General features: G+C 39.8%; 2 protein-coding genes across 6 annotated transcripts; one reads left to right on the top strand and one right to left on the bottom strand.

Moving 5' to 3' along the window:
* Window positions 1-105: 105 nt before the first annotated feature.
* On the bottom strand, window positions 106-6,924 carry LOC143878195 (uncharacterized). 3 transcript variants are annotated; one of them, XR_013250893.1, is made up of 4 exons: window positions 6,586-6,924; window positions 5,774-5,913; window positions 594-802; window positions 106-508 (listed from the first exon to the last, which is right to left on the bottom strand). XR_013250893.1 is itself a non-coding variant. In XM_077380497.1 (4 exons), exons 3-4 carry the CDS (start codon window positions 833-835, stop codon window positions 271-273), a joined length of 480 nt encoding a protein of 159 aa, XP_077236612.1. In that variant the 5' UTR covers window positions 836-838; window positions 5,774-5,913; window positions 6,586-6,924; the 3' UTR covers window positions 106-270. The 3 variants fall into 3 exon arrangements, 2 of the variants coding, with proteins under 2 accessions (XP_077236612.1, XP_077236613.1); XM_077380497.1 differs by having other exon boundaries at window positions 594-838; XM_077380498.1 differs by having other exon boundaries at window positions 594-838; window positions 5,774-6,924.
* A 1,228-nt stretch (window positions 6,925-8,152) lies between these two features.
* LOC143879197 (WW domain-containing protein) lies at window positions 8,153-18,513 on the top strand. 3 transcript variants are annotated; one of them, XM_077381429.1, is made up of 10 exons: window positions 8,153-8,350; window positions 10,289-10,378; window positions 10,984-11,150; window positions 11,768-13,964; window positions 14,050-14,094; window positions 14,265-14,344; window positions 14,457-14,552; window positions 14,638-14,711; window positions 16,487-16,628; window positions 18,287-18,513. In XM_077381429.1, exons 1-10 carry the CDS (start codon window positions 8,266-8,268, stop codon window positions 18,365-18,367), a joined length of 3,057 nt encoding a protein of 1,018 aa, XP_077237544.1. In that variant the 5' UTR covers window positions 8,153-8,265; the 3' UTR covers window positions 18,368-18,513. The 3 variants fall into 3 exon arrangements, with proteins under 3 accessions (XP_077237544.1, XP_077237545.1, XP_077237546.1); XM_077381430.1 differs by lacking the exon at window positions 18,287-18,513 and adding an exon at window positions 17,808-18,259; XM_077381431.1 differs by lacking the exons at window positions 8,153-8,350; window positions 10,289-10,378 and adding an exon at window positions 10,467-10,653.
* Window positions 18,514-18,868: the final 355 nt, after the last annotated feature.

The following is an 18,868-nucleotide window of genomic DNA, read 5'->3' as shown; positions in this document are numbered from 1 at the left end:
GGCAGTTTTATGTTCTAATCTCCATGGTTGCCTAAATGACATGACTGTACCTGAAGGCAATGAGCAGCACTTTCACTTGTCGAGTCGATTGACAATGCTCGTTGGTAGAGTTCCCTTGCTGTAACTATGTTTATCATAAACTAAAACTAACCAATTATAAGAATCAAATCATTCAAAAAGAAATTAAACATTAGTTATAACATTTCCACCTAACTCATACATCCAAAATAAAGTTCATATATAAACGGTTGAACAAAAAATAGATAAACATCACATAGCCAAATAGCGCATACGGCGCAGAATGCGCCTCAACATCTCCACTCGGTCCATCTCGTCGAGAGAAAGGAAGGCCCTAGCTTCCTTGTGATGCCCGTGAAGGTACACATAAGCATCAATAAAGTCACCTCTAACGTAACCATCAATGTTCAGCACTGCATCTTTGAGGCCAGGGAGGCTGTGTACCTCACTAGTAGAACTTCCTGCATCACCAACCATTTTAATGCCCAGTCTGCATATAAAACCATAATGTGAGTAAACATACCTCATAAACAAGTGGGAAAAAAGTCTAAAATACTACTATCATAGGTACTAACCCCACACCAATGGCAAACCCCAAAAACCAAGGAACACTGTGGATGTCATCTTCACGCTTGTCTTGCAAATCCTCATGGCGCTTATCATATGCATTTAAGGCTGCTTCTGCCTCCTTCCTTGTGGCGTAGGAGCGATAAGATGCTCCACTATACCTGTTCACTTGAAGGTGACAATCTGCCCAACTGTCGAATATGCCCACCTGCCGTCCCTTGAAAACGACATAAAATTTATCCTTCGCCATTACCTGGTACCACATAAACAAGTCATAATAGTTGCAATAACAAATGATAGATAAACAACATTTTCATTTAGAAGCTTTATAAGATAACATACAAAAACTATTGATGCAATCAAACCCATACATAATTTAGTCCATCAAACCCATACTAATTTAGTCCATCAAACTCATACCAACAAACCCATGAACCAATACTAATGCAAACATAGAAATTACATAAATCTCAAGAAAGCAAGGAATATAAGCTACGGTTCCAGCAAACTACACATCGAAATTGTGAAATCCACATCCAAACACAGGTGGTGCACAACTATTGCGACCATGTCATTTCCTAACGACGACGTGCTTCGAAATCATTCCACATTTGATTCATGATTGCGGTTCGAATGTTACGACCTTCCCTTACATCCTCGGCCCTGGTCATAGGAGGAGGAGGAACAGGTCCTTCTTCCTCCTCTTCCTCCTCAGCTACAAGTGATGCCAGCTCATCGTCAACATCCTGAATGTAGGAGTCGTCAGGCATCTCCCTCCTAATGTGGTTGTGGACGCAGCAACAGGCCAACACTATGTCGATCTGATTGGAATATGAATACATGGGTGCTGAATTTAATATGCTGAATCGCTTCTTCAAGACACCAAAAGTTCGCTCGATTACATTCCTGGCTGAAGAATGCCTTTGATTATACAACTCCTCGGCTTTCCTAGGTCTGCGCCCTCTAATCTGATTGAGATGGTAACCAATACCTCGGATTGGAGTTATAAAATGGGACAGACACGGATACCCGGCATCACCAAGGTAAAACGTTCCTACAATGAAACAAAGGATTACAATTAAATTAGCTAAGTACTACAGAAACCGCATCAATACAAACAGTCTAATAAGCTAATTATTACCTGGCAAAATGGGAATCCCGTTCGGCTTTGATATAGCAGATGCTAACACCCGTGAGTCCGATGCCGACCCCTCCCACCCACAAAGGACGTAGGTAAACTTTAGGTCAAAGTCGCAACAGGCTAACACATTTTGGGATGGGAAGTGCTTACGACAAATATATCTTTTTTGAATATCCTCAGATACTTTTGCATGAATGTGGGTCCCGTCAATTGCACCAATACAATCCTATAATAAGGACATTCAAATGTCAACCTGAATTAACAACCTTCAGTCGAAATGCGTAGCTATCGTAAACGTACCTTAAAGTAAGGCATAAAATTAGGATTATCAAGGATTGCCCGTGGTGTCTCCCTTGATGGACGTACTATGAACATGTCTTGTAGGATGAGAATAGCGTCGAGAACCTTATTAAAATACTTTGAAACAGTAGCCCATGACCTTCTTGTGGTTGCCCTAACAGTACGATTCCTTTCATTGTGTGCAATCACACTTAAGAAAATAGCCACCTGTTCCTCAATAGTGCAGTGAATTGTGTCTTTCAACAATGTTGTGCTTCTGAAAAGGCCCACGAAGGAGCGGAAGCACCGAACATCCATTTGAAGAAGAGCAACACAATGGTTCTCTGCGTGCGTGATACGTCTAACAAAGGTCCTACGGGTTAAGTACCCGCTTTCGTAAGGGGTTCTTGTAATATTCTGCTCAAGGTATAGTCGAACCCTAAGCGTAACTGCGGCCGCCGCAGAGATTACTATAGCTGCAGCTCGAAGGATCAACATCCGCCAATCTGCTGGTTGACGAGGCATGATGGTAACCCTACCAAATACTAAAACAAATAACATTTAGGATAAAAACACAACCGGCAAAGACACCATAACCACAGTCACAACCATCGAAACAAAACTCCTACAGCCACCACCAACCACCAAAGCACCAACAACCACCCACAACCTCCAAACCACCACTAACCACCAAACAACCAAAACCCACAACCACCAATGTAAGAATATGCGAAGCAAAATTAAACTGTGCATGAATGTGAACCACCCACAACCAATATCCACCAAACCGTAGATGGACTACACAGAAAAATTGCACCCAAAAAAATTGCAAAATTATAAAACAGAGATGGACTACATAGAAAAGAAGCAACAAGAACAAAAGAATCTGTAAAAAAATCAAATAACAGAAACATTACAATTAGGTTGAAAAAAATCAATAGAATAACCTTCATAAAATTAACCTTCACAAAAATCAATACAATAACCTTCGCTACAACACACAGTAAAACACAATCCTAAAATCGGTACAATGACTGAACTCGTGTTGTGAAGAACACAAATCCGACCCCAAATTTCCCAAATCCAAGCCTTATTTACCGAAAATCCAACCGAAGTTCAACCCAAAACGAAACCCTAACAATATATATCGAAACCGTAAGGAGAAGACTCAACTCATGTTGTGAAGAACAAAAATCGGACCCCATATTTCCCAAATCCAAGCCCTATTTACCCAAAATCCAACCCACGTTCAACCCAAACCGAAACCCTAACAATACATATAAAAAAAAAAGAAGAATATTTGTTACAGACCCAATCCGACGTTTGAACGGAGAAGAAGAGTTTCAAAAAAAAATCCACCAAACCAGTAGGAGAAGATATGTTGGAAAGAATCAGAACTCCCCCCAAAAATGAAAAAAAGAAGTCACTGAAAGGCGTATTGGCAGAAAAAATAAAAAAAAGGAGAAAAGGAGGAAGAGAGAGACGAGATCTAACCTTCTTTGGGGTCGCCGGAGGGGAGAGCTCGCCGGATGGGGTGATCTTGCTTGCCGGAATCGTGAAGAAGAGGACTTAGGTGAGAGGAGGGTTTTTGCTCGACAGAGAGATGCCCGATATATTTTCTCGCTGGAAAAGGAAATGGGTTTTCCCATCTATTTTGTGGGAAAACAATCGAGTCAAAGCGCGAGAAAGTGGGTTTTCCACGTCCTTATTTTCCTTTACCACGTCTGTAAATTCTCTTTCTCGAGAAACCTTGTGAACAGCGGAATACATCCCATCACGGGAAAATTTGCCCTACTTTCGTTTCCTTTCCTTTCTCGGGACGGCAAGTGAACAGAGCCTAAAGATCTTACATCACTGGGTGCAATTCAATTCGGGTCGGCGGGTCAGGTCGGGTTTTCATATTTTTCAGCGTTACAGTGACTAATTTAAAGATTGTAGGAAAAAAAATCAAGTCTACGCACTACAAATCTCTAAATTTGTGTCATCATGTGTATAAATTTAGGGAGATGATATTTTCACGCCTCCCTCCCCCCCCCCCCCCCCCCCCCCCCCATTACGCATGCGCTCCCTTATAACGTGATTTGATGTCAAATACACTCTCATTCGCTCCATCATAAGGTAAGCTAATGGAGGGTAAGTAGATTCTTCTGAAATAATTTACCCTGAAATGAGTTATCCTATCATGGGCAAACAAAAAGGGATATAAGGCAAAAAAAAATCCTAGTAATTAATTCCTCTTTTTCTTCTACCAATCAGTGGAGTCTTTATCACCCACAAGCCCTCCCCTACTCTCAGATACACCCTCGCCCAGCCAAACACACCCAAGATTGAGTCAAGTTTTCCAATTAAAAACCCGACCCGACCCAAGACCCACAATTTCCAAACCCGGCCCATGTTATTTTCAGGTCGGGTTTCGGGTTTTTTTCTTTAAAACCCGACCCTACCCAAGACCCATGATTTATAAACCCGGCCCATGTTATTTTCAGGTCGGGTTTAGAGTTTTTTTCTTTAAACTCGGCCCTACGCAAGATTGAGTCAGGTTTTCCAGTTTAGAACCCGACCCTACCCAAGACCCACGGTTTTCTAAACCCGGCCCATGTTATTTTCAGGTCGGGTTTATGCGGGTCGGGTTTTCCCCAATTCATGGATGTTGTCGAGTGCATGTTGGCATGCTGGCTTGTGCATATCAGATCTTGTCCGATGGATTTCTAAACATTAATCTATAATAAATTGTGTTATAAAGAGTGGCTATGATAAATCCCCACCTTTATTTCACCCTCTTACCTCCTCGTACCGGTTGTTAAATCTAAACTAGTAGAGTACGTTAATAGCATGTAACAGGGTTGCTAGGAGCAAACAAAATTATCCCATGAAATATTCTTTTGCCCAATTATGAAATACGAGCTGAGGCGAGGATGGAGGAGAGACTTGAGAGCACGAATGTAAAGAGCATCAAACAAATCCCCAATTAAGTGAAAAAAATACCCTACTTTCGGTTTTTTTTTCCCCTGTTTTTAAGCTATGGCTCAATTGGGGGCCAAATACATGGGATGGGATAGCCGAGACACTGTACATCGGTTATATAGGTTTATGAATCACTTTTAGTGATTGCTTCATGCTTAGGATCATTCCCCAAATGTGAAATTTACAAATGAATCAGATGATGTGAAAAATATTTCACATGAAAATAAAGAAGAGAGAATTTTTTTAAAATACCTTGCAACACCATCATGCCCATTGTTATCATATCTGCAAATTGGCTGTCCATCTTTAGCATCAGCCCATAATGCATAGCATGTCCTATGAGCTTGCTCTTAAGCCCTAGACCCATTCCTAACATTGGAAACAGAAAGCCTTTTGGTAGCAAGGCTAATACGGGGCTGCCATTGATCATGGACCCATGTATGGTAGATGTATCCCCATTACAAGATCAAGCAGATCCGAAGGAGATCATGGAATATCCAAAGCCTAGATTACAGATGAAAAACAAATGACAACCGAGGTTTGTGAATTTTGATTTTATATTATAGTCAATTATATTGTCTCTATAATTAGACCTTTTGTTATTCAGATCTTTGTGAGTACCTAATAATGAAGATTTAGCTCTTATAGTTTAATGTAAATTAAAGACTATATCATTAGCTCGTTAATCAATTTAATTTGGGATATTTGATTTAGTTCTATTGCTGGTGTCGCAGAAAACCATACAGAACTAAAATCAAACATATCTAGTACACTGAAAAGATTTGTTTTGGGCTTTTGACTTACCCCACTGTCCACGGTGTATTCACCAGAAACCAATCGTTGGCGGTTGATCGGACTGTTCCAATGCTACCATGCCGGGACAACTTCCAGTTGCTCTGCTTCTCCGTCAATGACAGTGAGCTCCTTGTGCGCAAAACCCCAAACTAAAAAGGGTTTCAAAACTTATGAGTTGGGTGTGAAGGTTTGTATCGTTTTGTAGGGAACGGGCGATAAACAGTATTCATAGTGTTGCTATTCAAAAAAAAAAAAAACAGTATTCATAGTGTTTCATGCATAATTAGAGCACAATGGCATGACATGCAAAGTATCCCTATTTTAGTTGGCATATAGAGGAACTTTTAGGTTGTTGGCGGTGGTGAATGTTTAGTTCGTGCTTTGTGGTGAAGAGAGATTAAGGTCATTCATAGAGTTGACTATACAAGTTGGCTCGGGGCAGCTACATATGTGCATTGGGCATGTAGATTGAGCCAAATAGAGTAAAAATATGAGAAATATGAATGATTGAATGGCGCGTACAACTAGTGGAGTTGCTAACAAAAAGCCTTTATGTAGCTGAAAAACAAGCCAAGGTAAATATTATTGAGAATAGGTGTCTTGTTGCCTACGCAAGTAAGTACCCTATTGGATTATCATAATGATATTAAGGGGCAAAGGAGAGTAGGTTGGCTGTTATTTTTATATCTTAGTTGAACTGTGAGAGAGAGAGAGAGAGAGGCAGTCAGGTTGTGAGATCTAGTCTATATGTCGCATACGTTGTCATATGCACGTGGTGACAGAGGGAGAGTAGGGGCTGTGATAGTCTATGTTGTGCATACCTTGTGCTATGCAAGCAGTGAGCGTGTGCGTGTGTGTGTGTGTGTGTGAGAGAGAGAGAGAGAGAGAGAGAGAGAGAGAGATTTCTCTCGGTGATGGTGTGGAAAACTGAATATCCTTATCCCAGGGTTGATACAACTTCAACCTGTGATCTGCAACCTGAAATCACAGAAAGAGCATTAGCAGTCCCAAAAGCTTGGCTCCGGGAAGCCACTTTGACAATCAAGCCAGATTTCGATTCCACTGTTAAAATATCAAATGACGAAGTCACGAGGAAGAGAGACTTATCAATCCAGTTTCTATATGCTAAATGGTTGCCTCCATGGGAAGAAAGATGGTTCTTCTTTCACCCAAGAGAGAGAGAGAGCTCTTATCTGGATGCTGGGACCTTTTATAGACGAAAAAAGTTGGCCGCACTGAGGCCTGGTGTATACGCCACGTGTTAAAGGCTTACCGGGGGATTTAGATCATAATTACTCACCATGAGACTATTAAATGCGCATTAAATGTATGGGACAGGTGAAGAGGCTCTACTGTATTGTGAAATGCACTGTATAGCTTACACACATACGAATGGAGAGGCGGTAAGGGATTACTTTGTCGTGAAGGAAAGGTGATGTGGTGGCTATATTGGACTTGGGATTCGTGGGGGCACATGTCTTTGGAAAATATCTAAAATCTTATGCTGTGGAATCGATCCATTGTCGATATTATGATGATCCATTGTCAATCCTATCACTTGGTTTTCCTACAATAATGCAATCCAACAGTTAGATACACGTATCTCAACACCCTTCTAAGTTCTAACTGCATACACATTCAATCTGATGAAGACCAACTTCAATGTAGATTCTATTTTTTTCCCATTATGAAAGGGAACATGGAGGCAATGCGTCATCTACCTTAATGATTCTATTTTCAACTTTGTGCCTAGCAAGGGATGAATAATGAAGCTTCTACTAAAATTACTAAATGATCAATTAGTTTCATCGTTCTATGCGGTGAGTACTTCAAAATGACGTTAATAGCCCCAAATATCAGCCAGTGTGAAAATTACTTCCACTCATTGAACGTAAAATTTGAATGTGGGCATCTAGGTCATTTTCATTAGGGATATATTCGCCCTTTTTTTAGTGGGCGACCACTCCAGTTTATCTACGACTACTCTTTTACACTAGAGGGGCCCGCACCCAGAAAAAAAAAAAGGTGAATAAATCATTTATCATTTTTTATCTATCAATTATAAAATCAGTAATCCAATTTAGTGTAATTTGCGGGTTATCTCACATCCACGGTAGGTGCTACAAATAAATGGCACTGGGTCACTATAATGTCACGGGAGATGATTTCTTCTCCCTCACTGTAGGATTATGCGCCCCCTTGTAACGTGAATTGAGCGCAGATACTTTAACGCTTTTTGGGCGCATAATCCTACCGTGGGGCGAAAAATCATCATGTGTGTGGGCCCCTTCTTAGGCTTCTCCCAGTTTCTCAAGATTAAGGCCTCTCGTAGTATCTTTCCGCGTCAAAACCACAACAAATACGTATATATACGGGGTTTCGTTTCGTATACGACTATCCCTCTCGGACACTTTCTAGGGCACGAGATTTTGTTTCGCGGCCTCTCCGTTTTCGACTCCTCGTCTTGTTCTAAGTTTGCTTCGATCTCCGTGATTTTTGCAATGGGAAAGAGAAAGGAGCGTCGCCTTGCAGCTCAAAGCGCATCCAGTAGACGAGTAAAGCTCGATCTCTTCGCGGAACCCTCTGGTAATCTCTTTTTTTTATCCTCTTGCGTTTATAGGGTTTGATTTTGTTTTTTGTTTTTCTTATCTCTTTTACTTTTAGTTTTTTGCAAGGATGGATTTTGTCTAGGGTTTGTGTTTTTTCATGTCGATTTGAGCTGTTAATCGCGAAAACATGAAACGCAACTGTTTCTTTTTCGTTTCTATAAATTACTTGGATCGATAAAAAGGAAATTTTGCTTTAGATTTTCTATTTTATTTGATTTTAGCATTCATTGATCTGAAGTGTTATAAGCGTGGATTTCTGTACGGCAAAAACGATGACGAGGTTTTTTTTTTTGGCTCTTATCGGACTGGTGAAATAAGAGGTTTTGTTAATCTGAATGCAGGACACAACTAAAACCCTAAAATTCGGGTACATGTTACCTGTAAATTTCTCTGTCCAATTAACATTTTCTTATCTATGTAAAATAAAAGGGCCTAGGCCAATTAAACTTGTTTCTGACATTTAAGTTTGGAAATTTACTTATAATTTTGTTCATTAAAAGATATATCCATAAAATTGTGCATAAAATATGTGAAATTGTCAAGAAATTAGAAGCGTTGTTTATTTCTGTAGAATTAATAATAATTTAGAACTTTCTAAAAACAAATCTTTTTATTCGCAATCTGATTGTTTAACACATGAAAAAAGAAATTGGTGCTTGATTAAACCCTTTGCTTTATTCATAATAAAATCTGAGGGAAATGTTAGAGATTACTGAATGCTTTGAAAAACGTTGTTTCTGAATGACAATTTTTTTTTTAATGAATGATGAATTGAAACACTTTTTAGTCGCTTTTCTGCTTTGTGGCTTGAAAAACACAAAGTTGCATAAGTCATTAGGGTTGGAACCAGCGGCACTACTCGGATCGGGCTCAACTTGAACCCTTTGGGTTCAACCCGAATTTTAACCGAGTTGGGTCTGAACTTCACAAATTAGGGCTGGGTTTGGGTTGGGGAAATCAAACCCGAAGTAATTTGGTTGGGTTCGTGTTGAGGTTGATAAACTGAAACTCTCCGAAGTCAGAATACATGTACCAAGAAATGATTAAATAGGAGAAAACTAGAAACAGGGAAATGTCTTCCTAGATCCTGGTCGTTTCGTTTGCCGAGGTCACCTCTTTCCCTCATCCAAGATCTACAATCACCTTGTTTCCTGAGATTTCAATAATACCATCATTATCACTTCCTCATAAATACTTTCAGCAACCAGTATCTTCGTGTGATATTATTGAGATCCTTGACTATGACACCAAGGAGACTGATAAGTGGATGGTGCTGGCTCCCAAAGAATTGCAGTTTCTGTAGGGTTTCACTCTGAGTAACCAGTGACAACAAAGAAAGTGAAAGAAGCACAGCAGAAACCAGCAGAGCGGAGCTATGATTTTGCTTTGGGTGGGTGAGCAAAGGAGAAGGATAGGAGAATGGGGAGAGAAGGGCTCTCCTTCGAAGACAATTGGGGACTCTTAAAACTTGATTAAGACTTTATGATGAGGCTAAAATCGGAATTTTGAAAATTATAAGAACTCCAAGCGATGGAAGTTGGTTTGAGGGTTGTTTTAGAAATTAATTTCTAAAACATCAACTTTTTGGATAAGAGGTGATTTTCAATGACTAATTAGTAGATATTCTATCCGCTGGGGAATTTTTGAAACAGTTGGTTCATTTTTATCTAGTTGTAATCATATAATTTGGAATTAGAACTTCTTGTCTATCTCTAGTTGATGTGGCTTGTAACTGAACAAGGTAAGAAAAACAAATAAATATATTCTTTGTGATTTTTTTTGGTGACATTGGATGGATTTCATCATCGTGTGCTTTCATCCTTTAACATTCAGAGAATGCAATTTTGTGGTTATATTATTTGCTTATTTTTATTGAATCATCTTTTAATCCCTGATGTTTCTTTAAATTCTCTAGGAGATGTGGTCAGCACTTCTATAAATGATGAAATTGGAGGGGTTCTTGATCAGAATCATCATGCTGGAGTCCCCATTTCACCATCTTCAGGTGGGTTCCGTCATTATTTCTTCAAAGGACTATATAGAGAAGATATGCCTGCACAGCATATTTTTGGTGGAAATTTGGAAATGTTATAAAAGACATGTTGTTTGTCCCAAGAATCTGGTTTTGAGACTGTAGGGTGGCTGAGGTCTTGGGAACATTCAATGGTCAGATCAGATCGGGCGGCCACAGTGAAAATTGAATGACTCCCTACCTGTTATGGCCTTTTATGAAGCATCTAAGCGTTTTGGAGATTTCAGCCAGAAAATATTGCCTTTTCGGTTCGTATGTCTCTAGCTTTAATTTGTTTGTGCCTCCTAACATTTTCTTTTCTTTGTGCACCAGGTGGCTGTGGTCAAATAAGCTCATGTGTTGGATTCTGTAGAGGCTCTTAGGGCTTATATATTTTTTTGAATGATGAATTATATCAATGGCTTATCTTTTTCTTCACTTCTAACAATTTCTACATTAATATCATTTTTTTTTTTGTGAAAATCCACAGTAATATCAAATAATTTACCAAGTGTTTTGGCTTCGAGACAAATTGGTTATTCCTATAAAATCTTTTGCTGCTTTTAAAAGTGGCTGACAAGTTGATATTCTGTCTCCAGGTCAACGGCAGGAGAATCCTTTGTTTTTACTTGGACAATACAGTGATGATGAATTGGACGAGGAAGCAAATAAAAGACCTAAGCCTGATGTTGAATTGGACGAGGAAGCAAATAAAAGACCTAAGCCTGATGTTCCAGGGAGTTCTTTGGACGACCAAAATGGAGAGGTGAGCCTGGCAGCTTTATCTTGTTTGCCCTTTGAATACCTTTTGTCTGCTCTGGTATGTCCTTGGAAGCCATCTGTTTCTCTTATGTACATTCTAATGTGTTTACACCATGATGGTAGCATGATTTGCAATAATTCTTGTATACCATACATGGAAAATCCATTCGTTAGGTAAGTTGCAAGCCATTCATTCCATGTCTCTAGTCTGCCATTCAGTTGACTCTATCAGACTTGCTTGCATTAAGTTGTTTATTTTAGGTTTATACTATTTATTTTATCAACTGGCATTGTAATATGTTCTTTTATTGACTCTATTCCTTTGTTTTTCTTAACTCGTATGTTTTTTGCTGTCTACTTCTGGCTACCAAGAAAACCAGGTTCTGGATGTTTCTTAAGACTGTCAGGGATTTTTGGGAGAACTCTCTCTCTCTCTCTCTCTCTCTCTCACACACACACACACACACACGCACACACACACACACACACACACACACTCACACACACATTGTATAGACACATTTATATGTTCGGTATATCTTATAAGCTATTGAATTGCTGTCTTTTGCAAATTTGGTTCCCTTAACAAGCTATACTAATGGAAGTGTTTTTGTTGGTTAGGTAGTGGAGCTTGTTAATGGAGATGGAGACATCAATTGCGATGAGGGTAAAGATCTTGCAGCTCATGTTGATAAACCAGAGAGCATAGACAAGGATTTAGATGTTGCCAAGAAAGTTGATGGCAATGATATTGGAGAAACTGATGTTACTGATGCAATTAATCCATGCAATGGAGCTCACTCTTCATCACAAATCCACGTGACAGGGACTTCTGCAATGCAAATCATTGGGGATGCGACTAGTGGGTGGAAGATTGTGATGCATGAAGAGAGTAGTCAATATTATTATTGGAACACAATCTCGGGGGAAACTTCATGGGAAGTACCTGAGGTTTTGGTTCAGGGAGCAGAGATGACCAACGAACCAAAAGTTACTCCTGTTATTGAATATAATGGAAGTGTACCGGATGTACATGTGTCTGGTTCAAATTTAAATGGAGAGCTTGAGGTTTATCCAAACGTTCCTGCTATTGATGGACTTGGGAGTACCGATTTGGTTACTAACATGTCAAAGCATGAAGATTTGTTTGAAATGGAAGCACAAAATAAACGGGACAAAAGTGAAAGTCACAATGTCTTAAAGTTGGGCTCTGTTTCCAATCAAGCTGACTCAGGCGTCAACTCTGCCCTATGTGGTTTTGTTTCTACTGACCAATCAACTGGTACTACTTCTGGGATTGGGAAGTCAACAACCACTGGGGAGGAGCACCTTATAGCAAAAAGTGATGAGGGCATTTCTTCTGCCGGGCTTGTGAAATATTGTGAAGGTTTGTTACAGAAGTTGAGGGCACTGGAAGGATACTACAACGACCGTACAGAAGGGCATGAATGGAGGTCAAAGTGCATCTTGGAAATTGAGATCAGACTTTCTGATTGCAAGGCACTCTCATCCTATGGGTCATCTCTGCTCCCATTTTGGTTGCACTCTGAAACACAGCTTAAAAGAGTTGAATCTGCTATCAATGAAAAAGAAGCTTCTCTACTTGCAACATCTGAACAACTGAATGAAGTGGACAGTAGGGGAATTCCTTCCTGTAGAGGCGATAATTTGTCACTGCAAACCTTGGATTCAAAATCTGAAGTTGATGAGAATGATAAAGGAGTTGTACCTTTCACTACCAAAAATGATTGCACTCCTCCCAGTTCTGATGATATATCAAATAAAGCAGATCAGAAAGAATTGCATCATATGCCTAACAATGAAGATGCCAAAAGCAAAGTGGGTGTACCAATTGGATTTCCTGGTGGCCATCTGGGTAGTGAGCCAGAAGAAGGAGAGGTTGTGCAAGAAGATAATGAGAATTTGGTTCCTGTTCAATTGGTTTCCAATATTGACCCTCATGCCTGCGGAGACTTGGACATGGATGTGGACATGGATGTTGATGATGAAACTCCAGCAAACTACACAACTGCTGAATTTGTAAAACATTTATCTCCACCGCAGCAATCAATTCATTCGATTCCCCATCCACCTTCAGTTGAATTCGCATCTTTATTGATTGACGAAGAATTTGGGGTCCCACCACCTCCAGATGAGGAGTGGATTCCTCCACCGCCTCCTGATAATGAAGTGGTTCCTCCACCACCACCAGATGACCCAACTGCTCCCACCTATCCTCTTTTGCCACCTTATGCTGATCCGATACCTTCTCTTTCTTACACCGAGCAATACAATGTGGCGTATTCAATTCCAACATTTGAGTATTATGCACCTGCAATGGCTGAAGTCACAAACCCTAATTATTATGCCCATACTGAAGGATCTCAGATTGCTGAAGCCCAGCCAATCCCTTATTACGAACCGGTTGCCAATGTTTTCTCTGAAGCTGCTCCAGCCAAAATTAACCCAGTGGAAACTATAGGGTACTATGACCTTCAAAACGGGATTGTTCCTACCGGTACAGCAGTCAGTTGCCTAGGTACTTCTGGGTACTACGGTGAATCTAGTTCCATCAGTTATCTTGATACTGCCGGTTCTGACCGTACGGGATTCGTTGGTGTTGCCTCAGACTCTGCATCCACTTCATTACCAATTCAGAAGGTTGACTGTGATTTTCCTACTGTCAGCAATGAAACTCAGATGGCTACTACACAGGTTGCACCTATTTCAACAACAGTCCAAGCTACTAGGATTCCTGTAGTAAATGAAATTGCCGCAGCTCCAACCTTGCCAGATGCTGTTAGGATTCAACCTAAAGGTATGAAACTCTGAAAACCCAATTTTTTTTGCCTAAATAAGTGATATATTTACATAGTTGACTGAAATATAGTCACTGTTCTCAGCCGCAGCTCCGCCCTTGTCAGATGCTGCTAAGAATCAACCTAAAGGTATGAAACTCTGAAAATCCATTTTTTTGCCTAAATAAGTGATATATTTACATAGTTGATTGAAATAGTCACTGTTCTCGGCCAATTAAATTCACTGATAATTCCTGAATTTGCTTTACTTGTTCTTGCTCTTAATTGCACCTGATCATGAGTTATTTTTCCCTAAGCAGTTGCACGTATTAAGAAACGAACTACTGCAGTGGCACCTATGTTGAGGTCTAATAAGAAGGTCTCCAGTCTAGTGGATAAGGTACTTATACATTTTATATTAATGAATAATGGGAGATAATGAATGCATCAAGAATACTTTTTATTGACTATTTTTGGTGCATCATACCTTAACAGAGTTTCTATTTTATCAGTGGAAAGCTGCCAAGGAGGAGTTGCATGGAGATGAGGATGACGAACCTGAAAATGCCTATGAGATCTTAGAGAAGAAGCGGCAAAGAGAAATAGAAGTACATGCATATCGAATTCCAGCTTCTATATTTTAAGACCTGATGTTTTATCTTTTTTTAATGCTTTACCATCTTTTACTTGCAGGAATGGCGTGCACAGCAGATTGCTAGTGGAGAAGCTCAAGCTAATGCTAATTTCCAGCCTTTGGGTGGTGACTGGTAAGCTTTGTACACACCTTACCTGTAACTTCTAGTTTAATGGTTAATTATGCATGAGCTAACTCCCCAGGTCCTTTTTTTTTTTTTGAGAGAGAAGGTAACAAATTTTATTAAAGGTTATAGGCAAATTACTAGTTTACAACAGGAATGCGGACAAGGCGTCCCCTCACGCAAATACAACTACACCCTTCCTATAGTTAGCTTAACGGACTCACCAATAACACTAGGATCTTTCAGTGGTCTGTTCTGAAAATCCCAAAACTCACCACAGTCCAGGAGGCAACAGATCCACTGGATCCACACACTAGAAATCCCCTAATAACGTGTCTAGGGAGGTGTTCAGTCTTCTGCCTCTATCCAAACTGCCAGCAGAGCTGCGCAGATTGCCAAGTCTGCAGGAGGAACAATATTGCATGCTCCACCCATGTTGCACAGCGACTGCTGTCTCATTTTTTTTTTTTTGAATGGTAAGGGACTGCTGTCTCATTTCTTGGCTATTTTGATCACCCAGTTCCAAATGCATGTCACTGATTAGAAATCTTGTTTGAGTTTTTTCCGCTTCTTCGCAAGCCGGTTAGCGACATCGTTCGAAGATCGCCTCATATGAGAGAAATCTGAATTTAATATTTGGCAAAGGTCCCAAAATTCTGAGATCATGTTAGCTAGGTTCCACAGTCCTGGCACCTTTTTGCTTTCTTATGCCAAGATGTTTGTGGAATCTCCTTCAATGATTAATGGTATATGTGGTTATCTCACGTACCATCGCAAACCCCAAAGGAGGGCCCTCGTCTCCGCCTCATTGGTATCACACACACTGCCCAATTCAGAAAAAGAGACAAGGAAAAGCATTTGTCCACTATTATCGCGAAATACTCCTATTTCGGCTCGCCCCAGTTGCTTTTTGAGCTTCCATCAAAGTTTAACTTTATCCACCCAGGAGGAGGCGGGCACCATTTTGCAGTCACTTCAAGTTTAGCCTCTCTCTCCCATCTTTACCACGCTATTGTCGTCCAACTTCTCAAAATGTCCCCCATGATATATGAAGATAGTGTGGAGTTGTCCTTCCTCCAAGAAATCAAATCAATTTAATTCTCCAATACTAATTTCTTGCCTAATGTTTTCTTTGTTTCACCTCAATTATACACATGTTTTTCTCTCGCCAAATGTGCCGTATCAAGGCTTATGACACCAACCTCCAAAGAACCCAATACAAGATCGTTATTTTTATGGATCTATGGGAAACCCAATGCATATCGAACTTTTGATAATTACTCACTATATCCTGAAGGGAGGATGGGCAATGAAGTAGCACACCGGACAAAACCAGCTTCTTTCCATATTAAAGGGATTTTTTTGATGAGTAAGGTTGGCTCAACATGTAACCTCATTCGTTTAACTCCCCTTTCCCCAACCATTTCTAAATCCCTTTTAATCTTCTGAGAAAACTACAAAAGTTACCTTTAGGCTTGTTTTCTTCCCCTCGAAGTGTCCATAACCCTAGTCTCTTGCTGTATTCTATTGATTTATGTTCTCAGGTCTCCCTATCATTATTCTCTATTTTTTCTTTGTTTTTTATATTCCTTTTTTCTTTTTCTTTATTTTTTTGGAGGGAGTACCTAATCAGTTGCAAAGTCTAACTTTGATTTGTTAACATCAGTTCTATTAATGACATTATTTTATAATGTGTGGTAGATACATACATCTGAGTGGGATATAGTTTGTCATTGCCGTTTGATATTTTAGTTTGAAAAGCGGTTGATTTCTTTTTGATACAGGCGTGAACGAGTGAGGCGCAAGAAAGCGGGATCAGCCAGTGAAGCCATTCAAACCCCACAAACCCCACCGGAGCTTACTGTGAATGAAAAACAGCAGCCCAATTTAGTAGAACTCTCGAAAGATCTTCCTTATGGATGGCAGGTATAATATCATTTCCGATCTCTTAAATATCTGAATCTGCAATATAACATTATGTACTGTCCGAAAGGGCAAATACAGCTAGACAGCATATGAGGTGAGGGCCTCACATAGTCGCACCTACACTAGCAACCCACTTAATTTTTTTTTTTGAAAGATGGCCAATTTTATTGCAAAAGAAAGGGGACCAAGATGGTCAAAGTACAACACAACCAAGCATGAAAAAAACAGCTTGAAGAACAATAAAAGCAAAAAACTTACAAATAAAAAAAAAAAAAGCAAAAAACTTGAGGAAGAAAGTCAAACATAGACAACGCTTCTTTAGACACCCCAACTCTAGCAAAGCGATCTGCCGCCTCATTAGCCGAATGCCGAACATGATTGAACACCCATGAAGAAGAACCTGCCCAATCAAATACCTCATCAAAGAAACTATCAAATCTCCATGGATGGGAATGCACTCTTTGAAGCCACCTGATTACATTCATGGAATCTCTTGCCAGTAATTTTAATTCTTGATGCACCACATACCTTCTTCATGAAAATTTTCTAAAGGATTAATTAGCCGACCCCAACTAGTTTGGGACAAAGGCTTAGTTGAGTTGAGTTGAGTTGAGTTATGCACCGCACACACCTCCGCCTCCACCCCAATAGGACCCACAGAGGCCCAAATCACCTCCCCTACATCATTACTCAGAACCCCTCCAATTCTAGCTGGCCCTGGGTTGCCCAAGCTTGACCCATCAAAGTTAAACTTTAGAAGACTAGGGACCTAGGGAAGAGACTAGACGACATGTTTGTGTGGCTATATGATAACTATAATATGGCATGGTGTTACGATTTTAGTCATGTTTAATAATTTTATGAAATGTAGAACTACAGGGAGTGATAACCCCAGCCAGGTTAGCATATTAAATGGCCACCTCACCAAAAAAATAGATGACCTGTTTGATTCCTGTGATATCTATGTGAACCCATTTTGTGTCTGTGTTTGCATGACTGCCTGTAGCATTTGTTATGTAGAAATCGTACCTATTTAAGTAGAAATACTTCAGAACTATGTAAACATTGCATGAACTACATTGCATGTTTCACCTCCCTTGCGACTAAGTGTGTTGCCTGAAATCAGTCATTCATGTTTTTGTCTAGGGCTAGACAAACTAAAAACATTTTTTTAATCAGAGGACTTCACAAAAACTTGGAAGGCTGATTTCTGGAGGACACATTTAGGGCATGCTTGGCAACTATGAAAAGATATTCGCTGGAATATTAGTGGGGCCAGCTGTGAGAGGTTGGCTGAGAGGGTTGGGAGAAGCGTATACCATTTGTTTCATAACTTGTCAATGCCATTGAAGTCAAATTTGTGATTCCCTAAGAATTCAATTTTAAACACCTTTAAGACCCTTGTTTCAGATTTTGAGAATCAATCTTGAGTCCAAAACTTATTATTGGACTCAAAATTTGTTATACCAATTATTTCCAAACCTGTCTATAGCTATTATGTAGCAAATTTCATTGAAATGGCCCTTAGATGTGCATATTTCTATACAATTTATTGCCAAAATGTTCTGCTGGTCTAAAAAAGGGAACCTTGATCTCTTACCTGCTGCTTCAACACCGAAAATCTTATGCTGTTTATTGTTTGGGTGTTCTGTATGTAGGCTTATTGGGACGAATCCTCAAACCAGGTGTATTACGGAAATACGAGCACCTCTGAGACAACCTGGACTAGGCCTAGTTGAGAACATTACCAATTTTGGATGAGCAATTTTTTATTTTTATTTTTTTTATCATTTTCAGGCTGTAAATAAACTGTTGCCGTTTTTGGAATGTATTGGTATTCTTCATAGCTTTCTTGCCAATGGATGTAACGTGATCGGTGAGTTTTTCTTCTTCTCTTTTTTCAAGGTTTTTTAATCTTATATTTTGTTGTAGTTGGCGAGCGCTACGTACATGGAGATGGATTCAGTTCGAAGGATTAAAAAAAGGATATCATCCGCCACCACACATTTACAATAGCGCCACTCCATTTTTATGTTTTTAAGGCTACTGATACTGCCCCTACCATGTTTTGATAACGGCCGAGATCACCTTGTCCTTTATTATTTAACCAGTTGTCAAAAGCGATTACAATTCCCCCAAAAGCTCTCAGCAGCCAATTAAGAATGAAACGACAATGTGAGCTTGGTGATTATCAAAACATAGGAGTGCCGATATAATTAGCTTTTTAATTTGCTTTCAAG

Source organism: Tasmannia lanceolata, unplaced genomic scaffold (assembly GCF_043159265.1).
Source record: "Tasmannia lanceolata isolate RefF3 unplaced genomic scaffold, GAP_Taslan_0.1 ptg000006l, whole genome shotgun sequence".
Taxonomy (NCBI): domain Eukaryota; kingdom Viridiplantae; phylum Streptophyta; class Magnoliopsida; order Canellales; family Winteraceae; genus Tasmannia; species Tasmannia lanceolata.
The sequence above is the reverse complement of the archived record's forward strand: the minus strand, read 5'-3'. Positions and strand labels throughout refer to the sequence as shown.